Source organism: Lissotriton vulgaris, chromosome 5 (genome assembly GCF_964263255.1).
Source record: "Lissotriton vulgaris chromosome 5, aLisVul1.2, whole genome shotgun sequence".
Taxonomy (NCBI): Eukaryota; Metazoa; Chordata; class Amphibia; order Caudata; family Salamandridae; genus Lissotriton; species Lissotriton vulgaris.
This window is the reverse complement of record NC_141693.1, coordinates 893,144,647-893,163,801: the sequence shown is the minus strand read 5'-3', so window position 1 is coordinate 893,163,801 and position 19,155 is coordinate 893,144,647. Positions and strand designations below refer to the sequence as shown.

The 19,155-nt window shown below is 44.6% G+C and overlaps 1 protein-coding gene across 2 annotated transcripts in view; it reads left to right on the top strand.

Moving 5' to 3' along the window:
- Positions 1-19,155, top strand: part of CEP55 (centrosomal protein 55) — a 236,993-nt gene that overhangs the window by 151,269 nt on the left and 66,569 nt on the right. For both annotated transcript variants that reach the window (XM_086922486.1, XM_086922485.1), the window contains exons 6-7: positions 4,464-4,780; positions 11,259-11,330. In XM_086922486.1, coding sequence (XP_086778612.1) covers positions 4,464-4,780; positions 11,259-11,330 — 389 coding nt within the window. The remainder of the gene's footprint in view (positions 1-4,463; positions 4,781-11,258; positions 11,331-19,155) is intronic.

Below are 19,155 nucleotides of genomic sequence, written 5' to 3'. Positions count from 1 at the left end.
TAAAGAAAGAAAATCCACATTTCTTGCACGTCGGCATAAATATATACTGATTATACCAAGTTACGTGTGCTCCGAGCTGAAAGGGTTGGGAGGCGAGGAGAGGCTCCTTGAGTGGAGGTGTGCTCTGAGGAGGGTGGGGGGGCTCAAACGAGGAGAGGCTGCCTGTGTGAAATACAGAGTCTGCCGGGATCCCCGTGACCCCGTGCGCCTCTGTGCTCGGTGCCTGCGTCACAGCTGACGTGAAGAATGTTCTTATCTGCTTGTTAAATAAACAAGCAGATAAGAATAGTCTTTACGCCAGCCACAAAGCAGGCTACCTTGTCCAAAGGGGCAGTACGAAAAGCGGACAGGGTGGCACCAAAACCCCCTCTTTTCCAATGGGAAGCAGCGTTTACCATCAACGCTGAAGCTACCCGATGGAAAAGAGGGGCGGAGCTTACAGTACCCTTTTCTAACAATATCTCTCGCAGAGGCGTGGCAGCAGCTTCGCTACTCCGCCCACGCCTCTGCGAGACCTAACAAGGTTGCCAATACATGCCACATTAGCATGTCCACAGAACAGCCCTCTACTAATGCGTGGGCTGTCCAGCTGGACAAAATATATCTCATAATGTTTCCATGCATGTGATTATCAGTAGGTCTTAAGTACATATGTTGTATACCCGCCAGGCCTTGGACACAAGTTATGTTAAAGGTATGCACAAGGGAGCATGGACGCCCATTCACCAAAATGCTAAGGGTAGCGAAAGTGATACCATGTGCCCCTTGACCCTCAAATGATATCAAGTGACCTTTGGTCCCAGTGACAACACCGAAAATTATGTCACTTGACCTTTGACCATTTTGTAATGAGGGAAAGAGGTGTGGCGTCGCGGCCAGGGTGACTGACGCTGGAATCTGGGGATCACGGTTCGATCCCGGCACCGGCAGCAGATTAGCCCAGCACCATGTGACTCTGGGCAATAGCTTGCTTAATCTTTCCGACGGCTCCCAGCGCCTGGAGACCCTTACGGGTGATTGTTTGCTCTTTACAAATGTGGATTATTATTATTATCGGAAGGGACTTCACTGAAGTTAAAATAATGCTTACAATAATTGATCAAAAAGGAGCTTAATTAGATAAAAGAGAACATTGGTTTTCAACCATTTACTGAGTAGGCTGCTGTCACAATATCACAAGTGTACATCGTGAAGAAGCCAGGATCACAATCCAGAGAAAAGCATTGATAGATCGGCTAGAGACATCATGTTCATAAATATAGCTTCAAATGCCTTTAACGCCCAAGCAGAGCCATACTTTTCAAAACCTAACCAGTATTTGCCTCTGCCAACCACAATATGCCTAGACAGTACCTACAGAGGATCTCCACATGCAAAGCCAAAAACGAATACATGCCTAGGGACAAACCCGAATTGATCAGTGCTGTTCTAGAAGAGCGAACTTCTTAAACTCAGGCTAGCATTGGGTAGAGTAGATGTGTAGGCTCTCCTTATCAGACCCAATCTGCACACTGATGCCACGGACCCACCTCTGGATGCAAATCTGCCCACCAAAAGATTCAAATACTTACTTCACATTTGGTTTCAAATCCTTTGCACTTGTGCCACTACTGCCTGCGTGTACCGGAAACATGGGTGATTATTCTCTCTAGTTTATTACCTGCTTATGTGACATCTACCTAATTATGAATGCTAATATTTATTTGTTTTATACATACACCAAGAATATTCAGGCTAGGTCTTGAAGGGTCTGATCTCCGACAAATGTTCAGGATAACCACTGACTCTAAATAAGCTGCATTTACAATAAATCCTTGCAAACCTATTTTATATGGCTATCACAAGAATGTGCCATGGAATCTTCCTTCCTGGACCTTTGTTTGACACTCTTGTAATACACTAGTTGTGTTAGCCGTATATGTTTAACAAGTCACAAACTGAATTGAAACTTTTTACTTTAGTGATAGGTGTCACGTGACAGCATATTTTATTTTTATTTTACAACTGTATTCACGCCTCACGTGTGCATCTACATTCTTTCGGGTATGTGCATCTAGCTCTAGCACCTGCTTCTATAATTCCACGTATCACTATTTTATAAGTGCTGTCTCCTTTTCATGTGTGTGACTGCATGTCATGCTTGCATCATGGTGTACCTAGCCGCATCTCACAGGTGTGTGCACTACTCTCCTATCTGCACATAGAATCCTCTCACCTGGGCTTGCCTAGCATGTAGAACGGTGTCTTTCTTACACTCCCCTGTATGCACCTAGCCTCATTTCCTCGGTGCGTACCTCGCTTTCTCTTACTTGCGTGTACCTGTTGTCATCGGCATCCACTTAACCAGTGCTTTAAATGGAAAAAAATAAGTGCAGGTACTCGCCAAAAGGAGCAGTGGGCGGAGTTTAGGGCGGGGCTAAGGGGGAACAAGAGGCGGGGTTAGCTTTTTGACCGTGCCAAGGTTGTATGCACGAAATCTGCATGCATTTTATCAACCGCCTAAGGATTACATGCTGCTTCAGCCTGCCTTAAATCGAATCGGTGGCCTACTGCCCACTGAGTCATCTGTCCAGTACTGGTACTCTTTTGTAACATGCACACGTCACTTTTCTCTTGTAACATAATGTTTGCTACCTCTTATATTTTGGTTGCTTAAGATACTTGCGCAAGTGCCACCATTGCCTCATGTAACGTTTGTTCTTGTGCTGGAGTGTCTGCCATTTATTGCAGTACTATACCTCTACTTGTACTTTGAATGCTTTTGTAACCTGCACACATGTCACTTTTTCATCCAGTAATGTATCGTTTGCTACCTCCTTGTATTTTGTTTGCTCACAATTGTCACTTTTGCCTCATGTAACTTAACGGTTGCTTTTGTAATTTGTTCATTTGTAATTTTCTCCTCCTGTATCATTACTGTTCCTATTGTGAAGCGCTCTGACATCTTCAGGTAAAGTCTGCGCTATATAAAAACGCATAAAATAAATAAACAAGTCTCTCCTGGAACATTTGTAAACCGGAGTTAGGGCCAAAGCCGACAACGTCTGTACTGGGGAACCAGGTGCCAATCTCCACATTTTTGATTGGTCTTAAGGTCTGTCGAAGGTCGATGAAATAGGACTCAGCGAGTGTGGAAGTGGAAGTGTGCAAGAAAGCAATTCAGATGCGTGGCGACTGTAAAAGCCTTCCCATACTTTCTTTTATTATGTCCTGAATAGTGCCTCCCACCGCCACCCATTAGATTTTACAGCCCCCTGTGAAAGATCTTTGGATAAGCAAATGACTCAGCCGACACACCCCTGCTCTGATTTACAAAGCAGCTCACGCTGGGTCCTGGTGACGAGCTCCGTTGATTGATTCCGTGCAGTGCTTGAAAGGTGCGGCCGTAGTATAACTTGAGGGATAAAGGGAGCGCGCTGCCTTGGTTAAAGTCAGATCCCCATGAGTACCGGTACTCTCTTTCTTCTAGAAAAAAGTGCCGGTACTCAAGGGGAGAAAATGAAGAAGTGCCGGTACTCCGTACCGGTGAGTACCGGCCCATTTAAAGCACTGCACTTAACTCTACTCCCATGTCTGAACACAGAATTCCCTCACGTAGACATGCTTTGCCCTTCTAATGCAGGCTCCATTGTGTTCTTTTTGAGGTCATGGGTACCTTTCTGAAAATTACCTACATTGTCTCTGAAACTGTGACTTTGGCATGGTACGCCATCTTCTGTGTCTTATCTGTTCTCTGTTCACCAACATGGCGGCGGCCAGGTGGAGGTTGTTTGTCTGTGCATCCTTTCAGCAGGCACTGCATGTTCGTCAGCCCAGACCAGGGCAAACAGAGCCTGCTCTGCAACAATCTGACAGCTTACTCCACCCACCCCTCCATTCTACAAAGCATTCACATAAGTATTTGATAAAAAGAAGTGCCCCGGATAAATCCATCCTTATCTTCAGTTCCAAACATTAATAAAAATATCCTTTGCTACGTTTACAATGGAATTGAACTGTTTGTGTTTATTGTGCTCTCTGGATCAAGTGTACAAAAAGAGTAGGGTGGCCGGTCATTTTGAAAAATTCCAGCATGGCCACCAACTGATAGGCTGATGACACTTTTCGCTTACCTTTGTCCCTAGTCCTTCTTCCATATAGCTGCCATTAGTAACTCATTGCTTGATGCCTGGTTGCTAATCCTCTAAACACACACAACCTGGCATAAATATTTCGCTTTTCGTAGCTCAGGATCCCACATGGTGTTGTCTCAAAAAGGGGGCACAGCAACAGGTGAAGTGGGGCGAGGCTGCTCTTAGTAATTGACACACCCTGTTCACGATGCAAGTCCACTCATACATATTTGAAGAAAATAAATAACAAATCGCCTTTTTCTTTCATTTTTATTTGCTGAATAAAAATAGCTACCAATGGTTGACCCTTCATCCAAAACTAATATGGCAGTTTTTGAATTGTTTACGCAGGTCAGAAACTGGACGAACAACAAAGGTACAATGACCAGCGCTTTTTGACAGCAAAAAAAGACCTCGAAGAAGAAAGAAAGAAGACTGCTCAGCTGCAATTTGATATTACTGAATTAAAAAAGAAATATGATGACAAAAGTCGGGAAACGGCGCATTTAAATAATACCCTGCACTCGCAGCTTGCAGAAGAACATCAGCAGAGAGAAAATGAAAAAAAGCGTATGGCAGAAAAAGTGCAGAGGTTGAAGACCGAAATAGAAATAACCAAACAAAAACTTGAAGAGGAAAAGGAACGATATGATGCCCTTTCATCTCAGGTAACATTTACTTCGCTTGTGTACTCATCCCTGTTATTTTGAATTCTATTTGAATGGAAAGGTATTATTTTGTGTCTGGCAATTAGCTTCTCTACCTGTTCGTGTCAAGTCCTGAGGTAGTCCGGCTTGCCTTCTGAGCTCTCACCATTCATGCTTCCAAATCCTGTTTCCCCTTTTCTGTATGTGGTTAGTGTGTTCCTCTTTGGCTACCTTGATAATGAGAACAGCATCGATCTTGTCTCTTGAGAAGAACCTTCCTTTCCTCCGTGTGGAGTATGCTGTGGCTCTACTCCTCCTGTTCATGCATCTCGAATAAGACCTTAGTGGATGCCCATGACAACCTGTGCCAAGTTTAAGCTTGTTTGTATTGTTTACTGACCCTAATGCTCTACAGGACCTGCTACTCCGACACAGAGAGTCAAGTTTATTCTCTTTGCTCCTTCTGAATTTTTGTGTTTCAGATGGCTCTTAATTCAACGCCTTGTAATGTGCTTTCAGGCCAGGAGGGTAGGAAATGCGACGATCTGCCAACTCTGGAACGGGCAAATATGAGTTCTGGGTTCGAATCAACATGGTGTCATTCTGGCCAACTCACTTATCTCCCCGTGCCTAAAATAAAACCAGTGAAAAAAAGAATCGGTCCTCGTGTAATATAAACTGGTGCTCATTTAAAGTGCTCTATTGCCTTTTGGCCAAGTTCACCCGATATAAAATGGCAAATCTATGAGCGGGCTACCTGCGGAACTCCACATTCACACGTTCTCTGCTGGAATCAGATTTATGCAGTGGTAGAAGGGGGGGTAGCGGTACTGTGGGCGGAGAATCAGGGAGCAGGAATGACCAGAGGATTTGGTCAGTGGGCGGAGTCAGAGATGTGGCTAGAATAGTTGGGCCAACAAAGTATCCTGATGTGACCATTGTTTTGGTCACAGTGGCGGCAGGCAGGTAGCGTCGGCAGTAAATGAGCTGTAAATCACTGCAGCAGCAGGGCCATCAAAGGTAGCAGTTTTTGCGCTAACTTAAGATTGACGGCCCTTTCAGTGTTGCTTTGTAGGCCCCTGTCCCCAGATACAGAGGGGAAGGGGGAGGAGGTCCTGGGCACTCCAGAGGCCCTCCTTTATATGCACCATAGAGGGGACACGGCTGAATAATCAAGCTGTCATTTTGAAGTATGGACAATTCCTGCAGTCCTGGGATGCTTTTTTAATTTAAAGAAGTAGGGGAACAGACTGCAATAAATCAAAAAAGTAGGGGCAAGCCGTACCCTTCCGATCCCTCCCACTTCTACCACTTGATTTATGTACACGACCATAAAGACCTGGCTGTTTAGTCTATCGCACCCCTCACTCTGAGTTGCTCAATCCCTTCCTCTTGTCATGACAACTCTGGGGAATGTGTGGTCTAAAAATTATCTTTTGAAGACCACCTCTGTTCCCTCTTCCACGAAGACCTAACCTCCTTCTCTTACTTTTCCGACCGCACTTTATATGGTAAAGACGTGGTGAATGTTTTAACAAAATTGTGTAAATCTTAATTTATCTATCGACATATACCGGTTCACTACTTCCACTATAAAAGCCAGCAGTGAAGGAGGGGACACCAACCCCCCCCCCCCCCTCCCCCCCCCCCCCCAAAAAAAAGGCACCACTGTGAAATGAACTGCAGCACCACTTAATCATTTCAGTTGAAGTATACTACTGCAGAGCCAGGGTTTTTCCCCCAGAGTTTTACTCCCAAAGCCTTGAAACCTGGGTCAACCCCCATGAGAGCAATATGCGACAGGACTAAATATTTAAAACATTTCCTGGGATAATTGGTTCTATTGCCAAGACATCCCATTACAAATTAAAGTTAATTATGCTGCTTAAGGTGCATCACCCTACTTGAATCATTTATATGATTTAAAAAAAAATCTTTATTTAATAGTGAACCCAGACATGGATGATATGACTTTTTTTAAACTTTATTTAATAGTGATCCCAGGCATTGATACGGGACTATACGTTTTGTGTTTTTCAAGTACCACCAACGCGCCACTTACGTTTTTAAATTTCTTTGCAAAATTTGAGATTTTTATTAAGTTATTTGCAATATTGTTTATTGTGAACTTGCTAGGTGGACAGTTTATAGAGCACTGTAGAACTATGAGTGTGGTGTCTAGGACATTACTGTACTTCGGTCTTATACAATGGAGGTGGAAAAAAGGAATTTATTTTTTAAACATCCAAACATGCTGCAAGGCAAACATTAAAGTGTGTGGGGCCCAGCTACCCCCTGGAACAAGCGTCCATGACATTCAGGCTATGATCTCTCCCCCTTCAGCCTCGTCCCTGATCAGTGAGGATGACTGAGGCTCCCTGCATCCTGCTGGTTAAGCACGCCAGGTGCTATATGCTGGCTCTGTAGTGGGATATGAAATCCCAGTGGGCACAGCAGCAGTGGGACATCTCCGCTGACTAAGTCCAGATTTCAGATGAGACTACAAAGGATCTGCACTGGTGGCTACTGGACTGTGATTCTTAGTGGCAGATGTCTCGCTGTACCCCACCCAGGCAGACCGTGGTGACCTGCATCCAGTCTAGGCTGAGGCAGCCATTTGGGAGTGGTGGAGATCAGTGGCATCTGGTCTGCGGACGCTTTGCTCCACATCAACCTTTCAGAGTTGAGAACCAACTGTTTGACATTGAAATTCTTCCCGCCATCTATCGAAATGAGGCTGGTTCAGGCCATCCATCAAATATTAGTCTGATTCATGGTTAACATCACCGCCATGTTCTACTGCAACACGCAAGGTAGGGTGGGGTCATAGACCCTGTGCCAGGAGGCCCTGCACCTCTGGACATGGCTTGAACTCCAGGGGATTTCCCTAGTAGTTCAGCACCTGTTGGGAACTTTGAACGCCATCACGGACCAACTCAGTTGTTGACGCCTAGGAAATCATAAATGGCAGTTACACCTGGAGGTGGCAAAGGGTCTCCTCCGCGAATGGGGAGAACCTAGACTTGATGAGTTTGCCACTGCCAAGAGCACGCAATGTCTGCTCTTCTGCGTGTCGGAGTTTCCAAAGCGGCTCTCCCAAAAACTCGTTCCACTTAGAGTGGAACTCAAGGCGCTTGTATCCCTTCCATCCGGAACCACTCCTGCCCAGAGTTCTGAGGAATATAAGCGACGACCGGGCCCAAGTCTTCCTAATGGCTCCAGATTGGGCTTGGAGAGAGTATGGTGTTCCAGATCCTGGGCATGAACTTTCGCCCTGCAATCAGGCTGCCCCTGATCCTCCGGGAGGATCTGCTGTTGCAGCAGCAGGTCAATGTCATGCATCGAACCTGCGCACCGTCTACTGTCATGCTTGGAGACCGAACTGTGACAGCTAAACATTTTTGATCTCCCTCCTGAGGTTGTGGATGTTATCCTAGCAGCCAAGTGTCCCTCTACCAAATCTGTATAAGCCATCCATTGAGGCAAATTTGTGGTCTAATGCGTGACCAAACATTTTAACCCACTTCATGCCAAGCTGTGCTAAGTTTTGTTGTTCGTGTTGTCCCTAGCCCAGCAAGGCCTTGCCTTAAGCACTGTTAAAGGATACCTCTCTGGTATTTCAGTGTTTTTAATCAGTTGTGATGTGTTTCATTATGTCTTTCATTATGCAACAGTGAGGCTTAAGTTTATGTTTTACGTTTCTTACATGCTCTCCATTCAAACCTCTGAATATTTGTCCTTTCAAGTTGCTTAATCTTAAGACTGTCTTCTTGGTTGCCATAACATCGGTACATAGGGTGAGCAATCTTCCGGCACCTCTCCGTTAGTCCTCCATGTACCAATTTCTATCGAGATAAGCTAGCTCTTTTGACTCGGGCCTCCTTTAGCCAAAGGTAGTGACTCCCTTTCACATCAGGCAAACTATCACCTTTCTGACGTTCTTTGCTCCACCTCACTCCTCTAAGGCGGAGAAGAGAGTACATCGGCTAGATCCAAAAAGGGCTCTCTGTTTCTACATCAATCATCTTAGAGCACACCAAGTAGACAATCAACTCTTGGTTGGGTTCACAGGAGCAAAGAGAGGAAAAGCGGAGCGGAAAAGAACCATCTCTCTCTGGATCGTATTCTGCATCAAGATTGGCTATGCTTAGTGAAGGCGCAGCCTCCTGAAAGTTTGCAGGCTCATTCAACCGGGGCAAAGGCTGTTACTACTGCATTGGCAAGTGGACTACCTGTTCTGAATATTTGTCAGGCGCCTATGTGTACATCACTCCATACATTCATGAAGCACTACTGTCTGGAGACCTAGGTCCGATGAGAGGGCCACTTTGTCCATTCAGTCATGCAGCACTTTTTGGTTTGAGCCAGTTTACATACCCACCTCCTGGAAGGTACTGCTCTGGTATTTGTTTTAACGAAAGGAATCTGCAATTAGAAGTTTCTATCAGAAGAACAAGTTACTTACCTTCGTTATCCCTCTTTCCTGTAGAGCGACTATCTAACCGAAGATTCCTCACCGACCCTCCCAGTTCTGTAAACTGGACTTTCCTTCCATAAAAGATCCCAATCTAGGAACCTTACATACTGGCCGTAACCAGTTTTGTCTTTGGCTCCATGTCTGTGGGAACAGAAGGGTCCAGAAAGTAACTGATGTCTGCACGCATAGGTGGTGCCTATATAGGCCTAAGCATGTTCCATCCGTCATGGATGATATTGACATGGAGTCGCAGTACATTTCAGTGCACATGTGGAATGCTTCAAAGGTGAGGAATCTTCAACTAGATAACTTGTTCTTCTGACGGATACTTGTAATCGTAGATTCCTCACCTTAGAATAATCTTTCTAGCAATGGTTCCTGTAGATCGCTAGCTGGTGCTATGTGGCTCAGTGCTGGTAATCGCACCAACGCAAATGTAACAGAATGGAGCTGTATATGAGTGGCCCCCTGCCTGGTAAGATCAGTTCCTTTAGTTCTGCGACTTCTAATGAGGATCCATAGCTTCGCTCTCAAATTTGTTGGCCTATTGACAACTTCTAAATTTAAATGTAGTCTGCTATGGAACATTGTCCTGTGTGTATCTGGTGTTTGGTCTTGGGACAAGACGTGATGTAGTGCGATAAGTGTGCCGTCCTGCACCCAAAGGCATTCCGGTTATGAGAAGAGAAGTTGTATTTAAGTTGCGGCTCGTGCATAAGTCCCACTCCATGTCATGGGGGCAGGCTCAGACCTACTCCCGGAGCCCTTCTGCGAAATGTTTATTTTGGGTTGAAGTCCTCACATAAGTCCAAATTGAAGTCCAAATGCAAACACAAAAAGCAAAGGATTTGACCCCTTCCATCCACTTCATGTTCAAGGAGGAAGCGTGAGGGCGTCACAAGGTCGCTCAATCTCCCTCTGGGTCCCGAAGCTGATTCAGCAACTGATCCTGGAGTTGCTCGGACCATTCGCAATGCTGTTGCAGAACAATGCCTTCAAAGAGGTTTCGCTGCAATTTTTTGACACACTTCTAGGTACCTTTGGCACACCTTTAGGCCTGAAACATCAGGGGCCTCTACTGGTTGGTCTGTGCCCTTATTACATGTTGCGACTCTTAAACATACATCTACATTGGCACCAGGACCTGTGCTGGGCCATTCCTTGTCGACCTCCATACAGGCAGAGGATCTGGTGCTGCTTCAGATGTCTGACTCCTGAGCTGATTTGGATCTGATCTCAACTGATGTTGTGCTATGAAATTATTAAAGCTCAGCCGGTTGTCATTCAGCATGACTCTGAAGCAATGCTTCTGCCAGCAGAGGCTCCATTATTTTTTTGGCTCTGACTCCGAACAAGGAACTCATCAAAGCAAGAGTGGAACCTGAGGAAATTTCTCTAGTAAAGGTCTCAAAAGAATTTCATTAAAAGACCCCCATCCGCTAGCGTCCGCTAGTAGGCACTACCAACGTTCATCAGTGGCATGCTCCATCATTGGGTCGTTCCAGGCACCCAGAGTTGCGTAATGGGCTATACCTTCCTGGGCATGGAGCGTACCTTGATATTCTCAAGTTGGAGAGGGGGTCTGAGGTAACAATAACTGACGCTTTCTCCAGCACCTAGTTGGTTTTATTATTCACTGGAGTTGGGATAAGGTTTAAAACAAAAAAGCATGTACACATAGGAATCAGTCAACGATTCCTTACATCTAACAAGGTCAATGGTCCACATGGTTCAGCCAATTAGGCCCACAGGGATCTTAAGGCTTTCGTCAGGATCTATATCAAACAGATCCCAAGTATAGATATTAGGACAGTATTCTATTATCAAAGCTGCTCTGATATATCATTAAAAAAAGTTTCCAGATCCAGTCTGGCACCTCGTTGTATTCGAAGGTAAAAAATCTGCGGCTAGAGTTTTCACTGTAAAGAGCATTACTTGACTGTAAGTAACTTGTTCATTTGTTTTGTTTCATGAGGGCCAGTTCCTCTATGACAATGTTCATTTATTTCTTAACCATTTCAGGCTGAAGTTCTTCGAAAATGTTTATCGAAACAACAAGAAGAAAATAAGAGAATCTCCTTTCTGGAGCAACAGGTAATTGTTGGATCTAAGAGTATAACACAGAGTGTAACATGGAAATAATGTTGCTATAAGTGAAAAACCACCCTTGAAATGTGAATGTTTTGATAGTTATATGAAGATCATAGAAAATTAAATATTAAGCATTAGTTAATTTGACCATTCTCCAGAATATTACTGTTCACACTATTGCTTTAGTAATAAACAAACTGGTTATCACACCAAAGGGAAATATTTAACACCAAAGAACATGTATAGACAGGAATATTGAGGTAACAAAAAAAAGAAAAGTCATCAAAATGCAGGTTAATAACTATAATAGCGTTAATTCTGTGAATTTGCGCACTAATTCAGCAGCTATTATTTTCTACAGCCATTGCAATAACGCCATAATACGTTTCTAAGTAATCCAAATTTTGTCCAAATACAAATTTTCCCCAATTCAAGTATACCTTTTTATTGGATAATTTCAAGGTGGCATTTCTGAATATGACTCTCTAGTCTGTGGCTAGAGTGAGTGAGCACTGAAAAGAGTATGTTATAAATGGTACTACTAAAGGCTAAGATGTTTCATGAGTGGTATTCTAAGAGGACCAAGTTCAGACCTTTCGTAATAAGCAAGACACTGAAACATACATGCGCTGCACAACTGAAGCACAATACTGTTGTATGGAACCTTGCGGAGAAGATGAAACTGGTACTAAAGGAATTGAAAAATAGTGCTCTTGTCCCTGCCCTCTGCTCCACTTCTACTTATGCTGCAATTGACCCTTTTGTGAGGAAGGAGTATAGTATTTTACCATTGCATCTAGGAAGCCTGAGCTGATGTGTGACTCTGTGATCATGCTCCGCTCCCAGACCTGTCATGCCACTTTCTTTTTAGTGCTGACACAATGGCCGGCATGTCGCACTGCTCCCAGGCTCCAAGCAGTGGTATTTTTAGGTCTCGCCTGCATTGCAGCGCATGCGCTGCTCGCCTTGGCGAGATCTTTAATCGTTGGTTTCTGTCTGGCTTCTTTGGAAGCTGGGTTTGTGTCTGCACTGTCTCCCTTAGGCTCCGCCCACCCGGTGGAGCTTTAGCTCGCGCACGTGTCTCTTCCAGACGCGTGTCTTTATTTTTGCATTGCATGTGATACATATATAAACAAGCGACTGACGCGCGTGTTTTGTTCCCTGCTACAACCCCGCCCCCAAGAACAGACGTGACATTCAACCTGGTGCGAGCGAGAATGCAGTTCAACCTGTTAATGCCAGTCTCAATTTCGAAACTTCTTGTGCTTTATAAAATGAAGGTTTTACTGAACAGTCTGGCTTTGGGTTAAGGCACGCTTACCGGATTTCTTTCGAAAGTGCAGTAAGGTAAGGCTGGTTTGCAGCATGCCTTCTGTTTGTGTCTACATGCACTTCCTTAGTTCCCGGGCCCGCCCTTCGTTGCCACCCGTTGCTAAGGACAAAGTGGAGCATGTGCGGTCCTTCATCCGGGAGGGACGTCACTTCCTAGTTGCTTAGGGAACGTGGCCTTACCGGTACCAAAAAGCAGCGGAGCTTGAGAGAGAGGTCTCTTCCCTGTCTTTGACCCTCTTAAAGAGCTCCACGCAGCCTCGGCGCTGCACCTTCCTGTCCCACCTCCCTCTCTGGACCCCGCAGCCCCACGAACCTTCAGCCATGGCAGAGCCTCCCCCATCGCTGATCAACAACTCTGACCTACAGCTTCTAACTCATCTGCCCTGCTGCCGGGCTCCCCCGAGGTGACGGCACTGGCCTAAGGGAGCCTGATGATCATGGCGCCGCTGCCCATCTTCTACGGAACCCTGCGGAGCGTGACCTGCGCCAACAGCAAGTTATGGAGCTTAGAGGGGTATGGTGTAGGTGGGAGAGTGGACTAGCCATGTGTGTTCAGGATATACATGAAGGGGCAGTCCAAAGATTGGGATGTGGGCAGAGTTAGCCAATGGAGAGAGAGGTTAGGGGGCAAACTGTGTGGTTACGGGAGGACTGGTGTGTGGGTTGAATCGCACAGTGCACACAGCGTTTTTCAACTGTAATTGGGCTCATGGCGACTCTTAAGGTGAATGTATTGGAGGAGAGGGGTCATTCTTGAAGAAAAGAGAAGGTAGGGGATACACGAAGGCCAGAGAAGCCAGATTTAGAGACTGGCCAGGGAGATTGGCAAAGAAGCTTATATGAAAATTAAGTAGACAGGACTGGGGCGCCAATGTGGGCAGAATAGGTCTCAGAATTGTGGTGTTTTTTGGTCCTAGTTGTTGCTAAAGCCATTTTCAAAAAAACATCGTGCAAATGTCATGTTTTTTCATGTATCGAAATCTAGTGCTTTTGCTTATTGCCCCCAATCATGTTTTTTCCGTTGTTTTGATCCGCTGCTGTTCTGTCCAAAAAAAACCTTAAAGGGTCTCCCAGTGATGGGAAAAACAGTTTCCTTTACCCAGTCTTGCACCTCTAACATTCGCCAGCAACATGCATTCTAAAACGTTGCTGATGCTGTCTGTCTTGGTGTGAGATGTAATATGACGCCAATAGTCACTTTACACCAGCACCATCTTTTTGAAACAACATTCACAGACCGGTCTAGAACTCCAATGTTTTGAATCGGATGATGTCTCGCTTTGGCAAGGAAATGTGGACGAACTGGTTAACACTGAATACTGATTTTAATGTGCTTGTGCAAATAGACATTTTTAGTGTGTTTATAGCTTTGTATTGACCTTATTTAAGTGTTTAACCCTTCACAAAAACATACCCCTGATGTGACTTAATTCTTGGTTTTAGAAAGCCAGAGGTGGGGCTATAGTTTAGGTTATGATTTACCACGTGGAGGCGAATGTCGGATTCTGAGTGCGTGTCTATACACCACTTGCAGGTTTTCAAAACAAATTAATATAAGGCATTGTCATTTAGAATGCAAATAGCTCCAACTCTCGTAAATGCGAGACCTATTGCATTGCAAATGCTTGTTATTTAAGTTACAGATTGACTTCCTCTTGTCTGCCAGCTTTCTGGTCTGCTTCATACTGTATATATCTGGATTTAAAAATGCTGGTATTGCAGGATGCTCGTTCTTCTACATGTCAACCATGAGACATTGCTTATGGAGTCCGCGTCCCAAATGCATAATCAATAAGTGTACCCTTTGGAGTTGATTTTCAGCAGGGGTTTTAAGAACTAAACTTCCTTGCTGTTAGGACCCTTTTTGGGGTTTCCTCAGTACCTTGCGGTGCTGGACCATCACATGTCGCAACAGAAAAGAAACCATGTTGTTTAATGGGCCCTCTGCAAGTGACCAGATGTTTCCAGACAGGCTCTTTGTAAGAGCCGGGAAAGATCACTTGGAACTGATAATATGCTATGTTTGTTGCTGCACCAGAGTCCAGATAGCCAAACATAACTTGAATGTTCTTTTGAAGGAAAAGTTTCCCAGTAAGTACTCTTCATGAATTAAAATCAATAGTAATTAGAGCTGTACAACAGAAAAGGAATTTATTGAGAAAATCTAAAGCAACTTGCATGTGAAGCGTCAAGTCATTTCAATGGCGCCGAGTGACATCTAATGGATTGATTTCAAATGGACCCTGAAGTGTTCTTCTTAATGTAAATAATTTATACCTCCACCACTGTTGACCTGATGGTGGCACTGAACATTTCCATGAGTGAGCAGTCTCTTTATGGTTTTCTTAGGTGTGTTATCAGTGTCCCAGCAACGGTCTGAATGGAGCAAAGTTTGTCAGGGCTCCATCGTCCAAAAGACATAGTTGGTTCATACAGTACTGAAACACAGATATTTCTTCAAGCCAAGAGAACTCATGTTGATCATAGGCAGTGCCACCATTTGTGGTACATTGTTCCAATTTTGATAAAGCTTTCCCAGCACTTAGAGGACGCTGAGGGCTGGCGTGTAATGGCCGTAGAGCGTAGAGAGTGTCTCCACCCAAGCTGTTGCAGCTTGGGTTTCTGTGAGCCTGGCTGGACAGTGTGTGGAGTCTTATTTCTGCCACATCCAAGTTTTTCACAGGTCTTTAAAGGACCATTTACTTGCCTTTATGATCTGGTTAAGAAGGCATTGTGTTTTTTCACTGATTCCAGTACCCCCTGGGTCCGCACTTGGTCTATTCCTTACATTTGTATTTTATTTTTACTGCCTCGGTGGGAGAATGCATTTCATGAAAAGGCATATCCGGAGTAGGGATGCCACCTTTCCAGCCATTTGTTGTTTAAAGAGTCTGCAAAGACCTTGCCTTGACACCAAATAGGGCTGTAAATAAAATTGTATATATTCATTTGTAACATGACCTTTCTGTCTTAGTCTCCTTTAATTATTAGTCATGGATCTTTAATGCAGCCCTAGAGCACATTTAAAAGTGCTATTTATATTTGCTGTTTTAATTATGCTCATTTCACATCACTCACCCGGTGGTCACTCTTCTCACCCTACTCTCACACTGTCACATTGTTCACTGTGCACTCACATAAGCACTCCTGTCTGTCACACAGCTGAAACTTAGCCTTCACTCACATGGGCACAGCACTCATACCATGCTAACAAGGACCGCACTCACCTTAGAGTCACACCACTTACCCTGCACTTCCTCCTCTCACCTTGCACTCAAACATACAAACCTCTCAGCCTTCATATATACTGGCACTCTGTTCATTCTGCCTGCACACAGGGACAATAGTCTGCTGGAACTCATAGCACCACACCACTCACTCTGCACTAACTCTTCTCACCAGTCACTCTCTCAGATTACCCTTCACTTTCGCCTCTCTCCCTGCACCACACACAAGCACACCACTTATCCTGCATTTACACAGCTCACACCACCCTGCACTCACTCCTCTCGCTCTGCATGCACTCCTCTCACCCGATATTCACATGAGCGCTCCTCTCACATTGCATTCGTGCAGCTCACCCGACACTCGCTTTGGCACATTTTTCAACTTACACTCTCACTGCTCATGCTGCGGTCACTCACACTATTCACCATCACCCAGCACTTACGTGAGCACACCTCTTACTCTGCAGATATAAAAATTACACAACTCTCATGAATATACACATATTCCTACAAAAGCACCCACAGAATAGCTGCTCTTTCCACAGTTCTAGATGCCTACTTAATTCCATCTTCAAGAACAAGGCTGGTGCAAGAGGGAAGAGTGGACTGAGAATGAGGGATGGGGCAAGGAGGGAGACTAGGGCTTAGGCGTTGGGTTATGTTGATGGATTGAGGATCGTGTGATACCTTCAGCCATTTCTGGCTTTCTATTCACCACAATGCGTCATTCTGGGACTTTTGAAGAACCGGGTTTCTAAACCCAGTGGCGCCAGGGGCACGCCCAAAGTCTTCGGATTCACCTGTCTTGGTATATAGAGACACGGAATACTTCTGGGTGACATCAGAGACCAAATTTATTAGCTGCTGCTAGTAACGTTCATCTCAGCAATACAACACGGTGTACAACTCAAGAAACTGTTTAATTTTGTAAGGCAAGACATCCCTTTTGATGCCAAAATTCACATTACAAACACACACCCACTGCGCAAAATTCTAGCCAATAAGGTACATTCTCAAACAAAGTATCACATAGCAAAAACCCTTCAGTTTACATTGCAAAAACCCTTCAGTTTACATTGCCCCAACCCACAAGTTAATTATTAGGAATGTCCCAAATCCAATCTCCACAAGCCGGACAAACCCATAATTGAAAGCACAATGCATGTAATGAAAGAGCATAGGAAAGGAAACAGTGACAGATAGCGAGCAAGATAAGCATGTGTAAAGAACCTAAAAGTTAACGATGTCCTGAACCTTGGTTGGCAATCTCAGACAACAATCAACCAAGGAAATTGGCTTAGCTAGATCAGTTTCAAATGAAGGGGTCAGTTTCTTACAATGCACCTTAAAGTCAAGAGAAGGCCTAGTTAATAAGTGTATGAAAAGCGAAGCCCATGCAACTTCGTTCGTTCGGTTACCTCCACGGGCCCACGTGATGGCAACACAAAATGGAGGCACAAACAAAATGGAACCCATATTCGAAACAGAGTCTCTGAATATGTAATGAACTCGCTAGTTAACATGACGAATTCACTCCATATTAGCCGCACTCACTAAACACGGTACAACATCACCAAAATCGTGACGGAACCATGACCTCACGAGACAAGACAAAATTTCACAGAACCTCACTTTTTTTTTTACATTGTAAGTTGGGTCTCAAAAACTCAAAAATGCAAAGTGTTAATGGATAAAATCCTTGGTTGCCGAATAAGTCAAGTATTTCATAAGATCAGTTGGATGCTCCGATATTACGTGTTAGAATGTGGATTAGTTCATTTCCAGTACTGTAACTGCTTGATCCACATGTGAAACCAAATATAAGCTCTGTACAGCTATTTTAATGAAATGTACTTTGCATTCACATCATAATTGTAACTCATTAACACTGCAATATATTATTTTTAAATATCATGTAGAGAATATTTTTTATTAAGATTAACTAAAAGGCAAGGCAGATATAGCAGAAGCAGAAGGGCAAGCGTTTCTCCCACAATAATAGCAGATTGACTAATGGAAGTTTGAGTGGCAGTATGTGTGAGTGTGAGCAAATATAAATGTACAAAAGTTTGCAAAAGATATAGTGAGAATGTGTGTGTGCAGGTGTGCTGCTGGTCAGGCATATGGAGGTTATTTTTGCCTTATGGACAAGGGCACTAATAGGTTACACCTCCCATCCATATTCTATCGCAAACTGCACGACCTGTCATGCTTCTATTAAGACACCATAATTGGCTGTGGGGACTCGAACTGTCTAACTGAAAACCCTGATAGTCCAGTCATATCCAGCAGCAGGGACACAGAACACACGCCACCACACCTGGCCGAAGGCCTTCACATGATGCAAGGAATTCTTAGCATGTTGGGTGGATCAATAGGAAAATGTTGGAAATGATATTTGAGGTAACTCTTGTTGTAATATTTCCTGTACTCATTTTATAGGGCTTGTCAGTGTCAAAATGCTGACCCATGTATACTGGAGGGAAGTTTTTGAGGTACCCATGGATGTGGCTGAAGTATCCATGGTCAATTTCTGGCACTGTCATATTGAATGTACTCCTTGGCATAAGGGGCACACCCATGAAAAAATGATGACCTTTGTATAGTGAAAATAATTTCTGACTTCAGACATTTAAAAAAATGAGATCTACTCCTAGGAAAGGCCAGGCTTCCCTGGCGCATCATGAAAATACTGGAATATTTCATGAATGCCCATAAGGATCTGTGGCGTATTAGCACATTTTATCCCAAAAGTTTCAAAATATTCTCTGGGGAGAAGTCTACTCTCCCTTAAATCATCTACAAGAAATCTGTTAACTTGTTTTGATCGCTGGAATTTAAAGGGAAGTATCACCCCCACCACTTGCATAGATCTTTTTCCTCATATAATGGGGATAAGTTTAGCTCGTGTCTCCTCCTGTAGGTCACCCGGTCCCCTTGCCGCCTGCTCGCATTTGCCGCCTTTTTGCTCCCACTGTTCTTCTGCCCTGATTGCGTTTCGCTCTTGTGCCCCTGATTGTGTTTTCACTTGTACTTCCGCTCTGCTCTGGTCTGCTGTTGTGTCCTCGAAGCGTGCCTTCTGCTCCTGCTGTACTCCTGCCCTGCTGCTCTTGCCCCTGATTGTTTTCCCCTCGCTTTTGTGCACTGCCCCTGATTCTGTCCTGTGCCAGCGGACTCTCCAGGCCCCTCGCCCCGCTGGTCCACCCCGCTCCCTGCCGCTGCTCCCCGTAGCCCCGCCCCCTCTCCTTCGGCTTCCCTCTACCCTCTCC